This window comes from Cucurbita pepo, chromosome 4, assembly GCF_057944985.1.
Source record: "Cucurbita pepo subsp. pepo isolate OVF chromosome 4, ASM5794498v1, whole genome shotgun sequence".
NCBI classification, from domain to species: Eukaryota; Viridiplantae; Streptophyta; class Magnoliopsida; order Cucurbitales; family Cucurbitaceae; genus Cucurbita; species Cucurbita pepo.
This window is the reverse complement of record NC_141801.1, coordinates 11,699,134-11,710,750: the sequence shown is the minus strand read 5'-3', so window position 1 is coordinate 11,710,750 and position 11,617 is coordinate 11,699,134. Positions and strand designations below refer to the sequence as shown.

The window sequence follows — 11,617 nt, the reverse complement described above, 5'->3', positions numbered from 1 at the left end:
ATTCTGCATTTATGATGCTATGAACAACTGAATTGAAAATCAAACGCAGCTGAAGCCTGAATCTGCTAGATAAAATACACTTTTCAGTTAGATATTTAATAAATGATACGGAAAACAAAGATGTGCAAAGTTGTATGAACGGAATTGTGAAGCAAACCTCTGAGCCAGGACTCATGTGAATAAAAAAGCCTCAGACAGGAGTAACAGAATATGAAGAAACAAGTGGATGGAAATCTGATAAAGGGGTTAAGTTGCTATCTCATATGTTTCTACCAATCTGCCACAGCAGATCATTACATATCAAATGACTCTCCTAAATTTACTTAACCTTCTTTGGAAAACAATCATAATACCTATAATTAATTAACTACTTTAATCTAGTACATGAAATTCCAATGCCTCCTGACTTTTATGATCCCTCCAATCCAATAATCTTAACTACCACGGGGGTGTTATTTCACCAGTAGTCTCCACATGAACAAAGACCATCTTTGAAATGATGAAATCTGTTGGCATCCCTAACCACAATCACTCTCTCAGTGATCTTGGATATAAACTTAGTTGCAGTATGGCAGTCTAAACAAACTCGGAGGTTCTTAATAATCCTAATTTCAGTTCCAGGCTCAGTTGAAATAAGCCCAAAAGCAATTGCTAATTTTTCACTGTGGACATTCACCATCAACTCCTTCTCTTCATCCTCTACATCATGCAAAGCAGTAGTAACAGTTTCTGCCTGATATCCAGCTTCTCTCATCTTCCCTATTAACTTCTCTAGCATGGCATAAATGGCCGTGGCCCGAGGATGGGACCGATCTCCAGATGTGAACACATGTTGTTGATCATCAATCTCAATTAGAGTGCAACCAGGTGTCTTTGCCAGATTTCTCTTCTTAACAACTTGTCGTACTGAAGCAGCTTTGGGGAAGTTCCTGTCAGTAGAATATATATTAGAAAGCAGAACATAGTATCCTACATTCTCTGGGTCCAGTTGAAAAAGTCTTTCAGAAGCAACATGTGCTATGTCTGTATTCTTGTGAATCATACAAGCGCCAAGCAGTGCACCCCAAACAGCAGGGCCGGGTTCGAGTGGCATTCTTTCTATGAACTCCAAGGCATTCGTTAGCTGCCCAGCTCTCCCAAATATGTCAACCATGCAAGCGTAGTGCTCACTCATGGGCTGAAAACCAAAATTGTTAACCATAGAGTGGAAAATCTCATTTCCCTCTCTCACCAAGCCGGAGTGACTGCAAGCATACAAGATAGAGAGAAAAGTAACACCTGTCGGTGGAATCCCAGATTGCAACATTTTATTAAAGAGGTTTAGAGCTTCATTGCCATATCCATGGAGACCATAACCAGTTATCATGGCATTCCAAGTTACCGCATTCTTTTCTGCCGTCAAGTCAAATAACTGACGAGCCTCCACAACGCTACCACATTTTGCATACATATCAACTAAAGCGGTTGTGACATATATGTTCGATTCAAGTTTTTCACTCTTAATCAAACCATGAACCCATTTGCCAAGACTTAGAGCTCCAAGTTGAGCACAAGCCGAAAGTATACTGGTAACGGTGACAGGATTTGGACTGAGTTGAGGCATCATTTCCTGAAACAGAGAAATTGCACTCTCTGTCAACCCATTTTGAGTATACCCTGATATCATCGCGTTCCAGGAAGCCAAACTTTTCTCCGGAGATTCATCAAACAGCTGCCTTGCATATTGAATTTCATTTAGTCGACAATAAACAGTAGTAAGTGCAGTTGATACAGAAGGTTTCGAAATAATGCCAATCTTTATGCTTAAAGTTTGAATCGAGCGAGTTAGTTGCAGATGGCTGAAGGGCGAAAATACTGGAATTAAGCCCACCAATGTGCTTGAGCTAACACCCTGTCCGGAAGCAAGCAATTCCCTGAAGAGTGTCACTGCCGATCCAGTTTCATGATTGAAAGTATAACCAGAAATCATTGCGTTATAAGATATCAAATCCGGCTGATCAATCTGATCAAACAACAACCTTGCTTTGTCACTCTCCCCACATTTTGAAAACAATGATATCAAACCCGTAAGCACATAAACATCAGAATGGAGCCCTTTTTTTGAAGCCAAACATTGAATACTCATCCCTAGTCTATACTCCTGCAACTCCGCCACTGCTGTAAGCACAGCAGCCAAAGTTGTAGAATCAAATGGCAGCCCAACATCGAGCATGTCCACAAAAACACGTATCGAGTCCTCAAAATACGAATTCCTGGAAAACCCAGATATCATCGTGTTCCATAGAACCGTATCCCTCTCAGGCATTGCATCAAACACCTTACGCGCCAGGTCGGCGCGCGTAAATCTAAAGTACAAATCAACAATTGCAGACCCAACAAACAAGTTCGATGCCACCCCATCAACAATCGAATGCGCGTGCATCAAGACGCCAAGCCTCTCATCCTCAAACTTCGAAGCAGCTGAAATAGCAAATGCATAGGTGAAATTGTCTGGCCTAAGATTAGTCCATTTTCTCAAATGGGTATAGACAGAGATCGAAGATTTAGGCAAATTATTGTCGGAGAAGCCTCTAATAAGGACATTAAACATGAATAGATCGGGTCTGGAGACATTGGCGAAGAGTTGGCGCACATGGCGAACGGCCCCGAGATCGAAGAACTTGTGGGTAAGCTTGGTGATCGAAGACAGATCATAGTGAATGCCGTGGAGGATTAACTGTGCTTGGATTTGGAGGAGTTGGGGGAGTGTAGTAGCCTTGTTAAGAAGTGCGAGGAAGAACTTTTTATCTCGAATTACAGAGATGGTAGTGTTCGTGCATATCATCTGTGTATGCGGCTACGGCGCTCCCGATAGCTTCCTGATTTCGGCGCTTCCCTCTAATTTTTTAGTTTGGAGGCGGGAAGTTTATTTACAATTCCATTTAATGGCATTCGTCAATTACATTTTTCACAACAATAAAAAAAAAAAAAAAAAAAAAAAAAAAAAAAAAAAAGTCAAAATCAAATTATATCCCAATTATAAAATTTAATAGGTTAAATTAGTAAACTTTGTGTTTACTTAATTTTAAATTAATTTTTATGACTTTTAAATTTTTTAATTTTGTGTATAATTTTTATTCGAACTTCATCAAAATACAAAAATATTTCAGATGATTATTTATTAAACAAAAAAAAAATCATACAATAAACATAATCTACTAATGTTTTTAAATTCAAGAATAGTGTAAAAAATCTATTATTTTTCAAATTAAAAGGTATTATTACATAAGAACTTGAAAATTGAAAAGAAAAAAAAAAAACAATCTCGTAATTTAACGAACAAAATGAAAATTTATAATTATAGAAAAAAAAAAGGAAAAAAAAATAAAAGAGAGGAGAGAGAGAGAGAGTGGCGTGTGCTTGAGCTGAGTGTTAGAAAGAAGGGTTTTTTTAGCTCCCGCAACCAGCTCATCGCGCTATGTCTTCTGTTTATCAGAGCTTTCTCTCTCGTCATCACAAGAGAGAGAAACGGGTAGAAACCAAAACCTTTATCACTTCTCTTCAAATCCTATCCAATTCAGCGCTCACCGCCGCTGAATCTTCTTCTTCCCAGGCTTCTCTCCCTGTTTTCGTTTTCCTTTTCTTCTTCCTTCTGTTGCGGAGATATCCTCCTTGAGCCGTGGATCGAGTTATGCAGCAAGCTGATCGGACGGTTCTAAGCTTGAGACCTGGTGGCGGTCGACCTAGACTCCTTGGTCCTCGCTTTGAGCATTCATCCTCCTCTTCCTCATCGTCTTCATCTTCTTTTACCTTCGGTTCATTTTCCTCTGATCTTTCCACCCTCCCGCCCCATGGCGGGCCTTCCCCTTCATTGTCTGTGAATGTATGTGCCTACCAATGTCTTTTATTGATTCTATTTAGAAAAATCTTGTTATTTGATTGGAATCTTGACATTTTTTAATGTCATAATCCTGTGTGTTCGAACCTAATTGGGTATGCTTAGTTCTTTGTAGTGGGGGTTTGTGGATTGGATATGACGACTTGGAAAGTTATTTATTCGATTTTTGCCTATTGTGATTGGGTTTTATTGCTTTTTGATGCTTCGTGATTTGACTTGGAAGAGTTAGATTGCAATCTGAGCTTTTTAATCCGCGGAGTTTTATTGGTAGATTGAAGTTGTGGGAGTTGATTATTAGTTTCTGGTTTAGTTTCCTCTTGGATTGATCCATTGGCCGAAACATTAGGTCGTATACAAGTAGCGTAATTGTTGCTTTTATGTTAAATCTCAATTTTGTATGGGCGTCGCTTTTATTCCTCATTGGACCCTTTTTAACTCTCATTTTTTATTGTAATAGGCTGAAGATTCACGGTTTGAGGGTCGTGAGCGTGTTCGATATACCCGAGATCAGCTTTTGCGGCTTCGAGTGCAGCTTCGAGAGGTTACATTACGCTCTCTCTCTCTCTCTCTTTCTTGTTTTTTGTTGTTGTCAAAATAAGCTAATGATCTCGACGAGTCTCCTCCTTCTCTGTCTCTTTCTTTGAATATCTTGTGAACTGTAATATTTTATCGTATTCGTAACCAAATAAAAGTTTATCACTTGGGTTCTTTCTGGGATAATTTGATTGATGGGCAGTTTCTCTCATTGCTTCTCCTTTATTTATCTGTCTTTTCTGGTTTCTAAACGAAGAAAAAGAATTGATAGCTGTTATCTAGTTGTGTGTATTATTTAAATACTTTAATGTCACTGTTACCAGTACTGATATTTCATTCAATCATATTACCGTTTTGTATATTCTTTTATAGTCATTTTTTATGGAAATCAGATACCAAAAAATTGTTGAGTACGACTCATTTGTCTCTTAATGTTTAATGAACGACTAAGTCCTCTTGTTTCTTGAAGGCTGTGGAAGTTCCAGATGATATACTAAAACTTAAACGGGATCTTGAAGTGGAAATTTTTGGCGAGGAGCAAAGTTGGAGTCGTGGAGAGAGCAATGTAAGTATGTTGTTCAATTGATTGATTTTGTTCTCTCTTAGAGATGGTGGAAGGTGGTTTGTAAGAGGTCATTAGTATTTAAGGTTCTTTTTACCTGGTTGGATGGTACTCTTAACCATCTGTTTTCTTTCAAGTTTGGTGAGGGTAATTTATGAAATGCGGGACTTTTGATGTATTTCTTTTTGCATGATTCTCTGTAATATCTCCCTGCCCCCTTTATAGCAACCTAATCAGTCTCAGAATCGCTATTCTGAGCCAGACAGTCGTGACTGGCGTGGCCGTTCTGCCCAATTCTCTGCTTCTGGAGAGGAGAGGTCCAGGGAAACTAATCGAGATAGAGATGTTGGCGGTCATTTTGACTCTAGACAGCAAGACGCAAACCAATTCAATCGTCAAGAGCATTGGACCAGGACCACTTCTAACCAAGGGGTAATTTTTGTGTTTCTTTCCTGCCGTTTTCACGAGTAGATTTCTTGAAATGTGTGTGCATTCAGAAAAAATGTCTCACCTAACTTTTATTTTAAACAAGAACAAGATCTCAGCCCTCATCCAAAACCAATTAGCATTGAAGACATGCACACGTAAACACTGTTTGCCCCTACGAGTTTTATGATGTTCATCTTTAAGTATGTAATTTAATTCCGACAAGTTGCAAGCTCAACTAACTACTTCTATGTAGTTGGAAATTTCGATATTCTAGTTTTGATGTTTTCATTTCAATATCACACCTATAAATTTATCTAGACTTTTCTTTTTCATCCTTGTATAGCCCCTTCTTTAAACAAGTTTACTTTGATAAGAATTGATTTCAGTGAAAACTTATTATAGGAACTGTATATATTCAGTTTAAGGCAGTGCCATATAATATATATACGAATCTGTTCTGCAGGTAATCACGAAAATCATTGACAAGTTAAATGTTTTATTCAGGAAAACAAGATATTTTTTAGTGGGAAAAAATGACCTGTGTGCAGGGCACTTATACTTTGATCCTTTCTCACTCCATTGCATTTGTTACTAAATTGCAGCTCTAAAAGCCCTATATCTAACGATTTTATGTCACTTTACTCGTTTTATTTTAGGGAGGACTTCCCGCTTTAATCAAAGCTGAGGTTCCATGGTCAGCTAGGAGAGGAAATCTTTCTGAAAAGGATCGTGTCTTGAAGACTGTAAAGGGGTAATACATATTAGTTACATCAGTTACTCATGATTCTAATTTCTTCACATCTAACCTTCAATTATCTCTTTTTCACTTTTATTATTTGAAATTGGATTCCCAATCCTTTCACACTTGGGAATTCTATGCCTTTGTCTGTCATGGAGTTCCTAACCGATAATATAAATTCTTGGTGTAAGTGTATCGAGATCTTTTTTTTTTTTTTTTTTTTGGTAAACGAGGAACAGATTTTCATGGGTTGATTGCTATACAATAAGTTCATGGAAGGAGAAAAGAAAAAACAGCAGCAAACCAAACTAGGCCACAAAAGAAGCCTCTAAAACTCAATAAAAAAAACCAACAACTAAATTAGCCACAACAAAGAACCAAAAAAACCAAAGACAACACTTGACAGGTTGAAGAAAACCAAAGAAAACGAGCCAGCAAAAGAACTACTCCCAAGCAGACAATGATAACCAGGCTCCAGCCGCTCGAAAAACATCTGCAAACCATAAAGGAGTAATCTACCACGAAGCTGAAAACACTCGGAGCCAAAAAACCTTGCTGAGATAAACCACCAAAAGATTTCTACCCTCTAACAGAAAAACAAGGCTGAAGTCATAATCTTTTATGAAAGAAGAAAAGAACTTTTAACTTCCAAGGAACTCTTTGAAGAAGAGTTAAAATCTTCTTGAAAAAGGTCATTAAGTACCCCAACAATATCATTGGTGTAAACTGACCAATATTTTTACCAAAGACATATCTTAAGTTCGTATTTTCCGCGAATATTCTTTGATTTCTTTCTTTCTAATAGATTACAATTCTGGCTTTGAATACACCTTTACAACTTCCTTTTTGTTAGAAAGGGAACGAAAAACCTCAGATGACCTTTCATTTTCCTTATGGAAACCCTCGAATTTGACTGATAATTACAGCTTCTCTAGTGAAGGGCGGATGAAATAAACGTTAGTTAAGAGAAGAGTCCCGATCCTCAGAAAGAAACATTTGTCGGCCCGCCAAATAACCCATTAAAAGTGTTATTATACAAGGCCGATTATCGATGTCAATAGCCAGGACCTCTTCATGCAAATCCTGCAATGAATTAGCTGTCATTGCTAGTGAAACTTCATTAATAGGTTCAACCCCCACCAATTCATTATTTTTCCTTCTCCAATGACAAAGAATGTAGAATATGAACTAAAACCTTCTCCCTCACCAACCGCACCTCGTTCAAAATTTTCATTAAATTATTATCACCCCACCCACGTAGAATTACAACTGCAAAAGGGATCCGATATTTCAAGAAACCGTTCATCTTCCAAACCCTTCTTTTTTCGATGAAAATCCAAATCGAGGATGTTCGAAATTTAAGGCCTTGGAGTGGAGGAATCACCTACCGAAGGAGAGTTTTGAACAAAATCAGGCACGACCACCTTGGCAGGAATAAAACCACTTTAACATGTTGAAAGCCTTCACGTTTCTTTCCAATATACTAAAAATTTCCTTAACATGTCATCATCTCTAGGATATGTCTATCCTAGTTTCTTTTTTTCTATTCGCTTTTTTCAGCCTTAAGAGGGAGTACTAATGGGCTAATTACGTAGTTTTGCGTTCAATAGTGAACATGTTGAAAAGGATCGTAGCATGTTCAATTGGAGGTGTATACCTCTTCTATAAGAGGCATAGTCCCCGACACTTAAATTTTGCTTCAGAACCTTCTGAAACTGATGAAAATTCCCATACTTATGATAATGTGCCTTAATTATGTAGGATATTGAACAAGCTAACACCAGAAAAGTTCGATCTCCTCAAGGGTCAGCTAATGGACTCCGGAATCACCTCCGCTGATATTTTGAAGGTTATCTTCATCCACTCGCTTGATTCTAGATGATGTTACTTCTTTTCCCTATCTCACTTTGCTTGCAATGCAGGATGTCATTTCACTGATTTTTGACAAGGCTGTTCTCGAGCCCACATTTTGCCCCATGTATGCCCAATTGTGTTCTGATCTGAATCAGAAGCTACCTCAATTTCCCTCTGATGAACCTGGTGGAAGGGAAATTACTTTTAAACGAGTCCTCTTAAATATCTGTCAGGAGGCTTTTGAAGGTGCAGACAAGTTGAGGGAAGAGGTTAGGCAGATGATTGCCCCTGAGCAAGAGAGCGAGCGCAGAGATAAAGAAAGACTGATCAAACTTCGTACTCTTGGAAATATTCGATTAATTGGAGAGCTTCTGAAGCAAAAGATGGTACCTGAGAAGATTGTCCACCACATCGTGCAGGTCTTTATTTGATGTTCATCTGTATCATTGCCTATGTTTCACCCTTCCATTAAATTCTATAAACTGTTCTGTTTTTTCTGATATGTTGTGTGTATTCAGGAACTTTTAGGACCAGATAACAAAATCTGTCCTGCTGAAGAAAATGTGGAGGCCATCTGTCAGTTCTTTAACACCATAGGTAAGCAGCTAGACGAGAATACAAAATCGCGGCGTATAAATGACATGTACTTTGGCCGACTGAAAGAATTGACTACACTCCCTCAGTTGGCTCCACGTTTGAAGTTCATGGTTCGCGATGTTCTTGATTTGCGAGCTAACAATTGGGTACCTAGGCGTGAAGAGGTAGATCCTTGTTCTTTCCCTCTCTTTTTATCTTTTGATTTTTCTTTGTTGGTGGAACATAATTTTGGATCTTTTGTCGTAATGCCGTCTGAATTTTGTTCCTACAGGTTAAAGCCAAAACTATTACTGAAATACATTCAGAGGCAGAAAAAAATCTGGGACTACGTCCTGGTACTACTATCAATATCAGAAATAGTCGTGGTGTTGTGTCCGGTTCTCCTGGGAACACCAGCCCTGGGGGCTTTCCTATCAATCGACCTGGTTTGGGGGGTATGATGCCGGGCATGCCAGGAACCAGGAAGATGCCTGGTATGCCAGGAATGGATAATGACAATTGGGAGGTTCCTAGAGCCCGTACTGTACCTAGGGGGGCTAACGGATCTGGTATGCAGCCTTCTGGACGTGGCCAGACACAGTTGATTGGCAAAGCATCAACCTTGAATGCGAGGCTACTACCCCAGAGTTCTGGTGGCCTCGTTAGTAACAAGACTAGTGCTCAATTGCAGGGTGCAGGAGCATCTACTACTCGACCTATTAACTTCGGTCAAGGGTTGGGTCATAAACCTATTACGGCAGCAATGGTCCTTCCACCTGCTGAGAGATCACAGGTTCCAGCTGCATCTTTAAAACAAGTTGATCTCAAAAAGAAAACTCTCTCTCTTCTTGAAGAATATTTCAGTATCCGGATTTTGGATGAGGCTTTACAGTGCGTGGAAGAACTCATGTCACCAGCTTACCATCCTGAAGTTGTAAAAGAAGCTATTTCTTTAGCCCTAGAGAAAAGCCCACCCTGTGTTGAATCAGTCGTAAAGTTTCTGGCCTATTTACTCTCCAGGAAGGTTTTTACTGGTGGAGACATTGAGACTGGATGTTTGCTATATGCTTCTGTGCTCGACGACGCAGGCATTGATTTACCAAAAGCCCCAATCAATTTTGGAGTGATAATTGGGAAACTTGTTATATCTGGTAGTTTGGATTTTCAGGTGGTGAAGGAGCTCCTTAAGAAGGTGGAAGATGACAGGTTCAGGAAAGACATATTTGATGCTGTCTTGCAGACGCTAAGTTCCGATGTGTCTGGGCAAGGATTATTGGATTCATTGGCATCCGATATCGAGGCCTGTCGAAGCCTGGCATGTTAACGCAAATCTTATTGCTTCGAGTGCTCTAGTTACAGACATCAGATGGAACATTTTGCCCTTGGTTTTGTTATGGCGTGCCCCGCCCCGTTTGCGTTCCTCATATGATGAACAACATGTATTTCATTATCTGATAAGGTGGCTACAAAGAACAGGTAATTTTATTTGAGTTGTATATTGTTTTTCGGAGTCTGGTAGAAAATATGTTTATTGAGATTTCAAATCAAACCCCATAATGCCATTGGCTTTGCTCTCCAACCATGGCTAAATCATATGCCTGTTATTTTACATACACATTCAAAAAAAAGTTAAAACATCATTTTTTTTATTTCTTATTTGACTTGGCTGTTAACTTTTGTTAGCTCGAGGAAACGAACCGTTGACCGATCTCTTGTACTTGTCCCAGGACTTAGATGTTTCATATTAATTCGTGTAAGATTTTTAATTGCTCAAGCGTTGTTTAATAACCATTTTGTTTTTTACTCTTTGTTTAAGATTTGATTATTCATGTGTCTTATAATTTATTATATTCCATATTTGAACTAATCCAACCCAATTAATTAAAATATTACGACCATTTGATGATGATTTAGGTTTTTATTTTTTTTAATTAAGCATATAAATACCAATAATATTTGGTCTAGTTGTCAAATGGAGCTTTAATAATCTTTGTTTAAAGTTTCATTTCATATAATATAATATGTTTGCTATTAGTTGACATCACATTATACATATCATGCGAATTCGATGCATATGCTTGATAGTTATCCAAAGTAGCCACAATTTTTTTTATAAATATCAAAATTGACAATTCTAAAGAAGACCTGAACATTACAATAAGTAGTTGTCCTTATTTTAGATGATACTTACCATTTACGTAATTTCTTTTAAATTATTTTACATTTTTTTTTTCTAAAAACCCAACAAATAATTTTCAACACAAACTAAATAGTTTTTTTTTTTTAGAATAAATTATTTATCTAGAGAATTAGCTAAAATTCATGTAACGGCCCAGATTTACCGCTAGCAGATATTGTCACTTTTTCCTCGCTAGTAGATATGGTCCTCTTTGGACTTTTCCCTTTCGGCCTGTCTTTTGGCCTTCTGCCAGGGGAAGGTTCCAACCAATGTGGGAACCAATAGTAAATCATTAATTTCGACACGAAAATACTCAAAATTCACAAACCAATCAAGAAATTGGTTTATCTGATAATTACAAATTTTCAGAAACTCATAAAATTAGTTGACATAATAAATTAATTTCACCAATTCAACGAGCTGGAATTTATAAATTTAAAAAAGAAAAAATTGCCTAATTTATTTATGATTATTTAATTGACTTCCCGTCTTCCACCATTAAACAATACACAACTTCTTACCAACTCCAACGAAATATGAAATTTCATCAAAATTTCTGGTGATCACGAGTTTCCCTGTGAACACGCACAAAAATCACCAAACGAAGCTTCGAAGAATTAATAGACACTTTCGATTTTCTGGTAAAAAGAATGTTGTAAAGGAAAATCAAGAGGAAAATTCAGCCGATTCCAGCAGTCAAAACGCGCGGAAATTAAAAATCATTATCATCTTCATCTTCATTAAGAGTATGAAACTATATAAATCTATGGGATTACACACCATACCTCCATTCTCTGATTTTCTTTCCTCAACGGCTGAAGCTTGTATTAGATTTGGCGTACACGAATGGCTCCAATTAAACGCTTA

At 37.9% G+C, this 11,617-nt stretch overlaps 2 protein-coding genes across 2 annotated transcripts; one reads left to right on the top strand and one right to left on the bottom strand.

Annotated features, from left to right (window-relative positions):
* Positions 1–211: 211 nt before the first annotated feature.
* Positions 212–2,904, bottom strand: MEF29 (Pentatricopeptide repeat (PPR) superfamily protein). The gene has a single exon (XM_087123502.1). It carries the CDS (start codon positions 2,822–2,824, stop codon positions 458–460), a length of 2,367 nt encoding a protein of 788 aa, XP_086979628.1. The 5' UTR covers positions 2,825–2,904; the 3' UTR covers positions 212–457.
* Positions 2,905–3,482: 578 nt separating this feature from the next.
* LOC111784601 (eukaryotic translation initiation factor) lies at positions 3,483–10,337 on the top strand. The gene is made up of 9 exons (XM_087123468.1): positions 3,483–3,862; positions 4,335–4,418; positions 4,881–4,976; positions 5,199–5,405; positions 6,059–6,153; positions 7,903–7,990; positions 8,064–8,414; positions 8,514–8,756; positions 8,864–10,337. The coding sequence occupies exons 1-9, from the start codon at positions 3,671–3,673 to the stop codon at positions 9,893–9,895; spliced, it is 2,388 nt and encodes a 795-aa protein (XP_086979594.1). The 5' UTR covers positions 3,483–3,670; the 3' UTR covers positions 9,896–10,337.
* Positions 10,338–11,617: the final 1,280 nt, after the last annotated feature.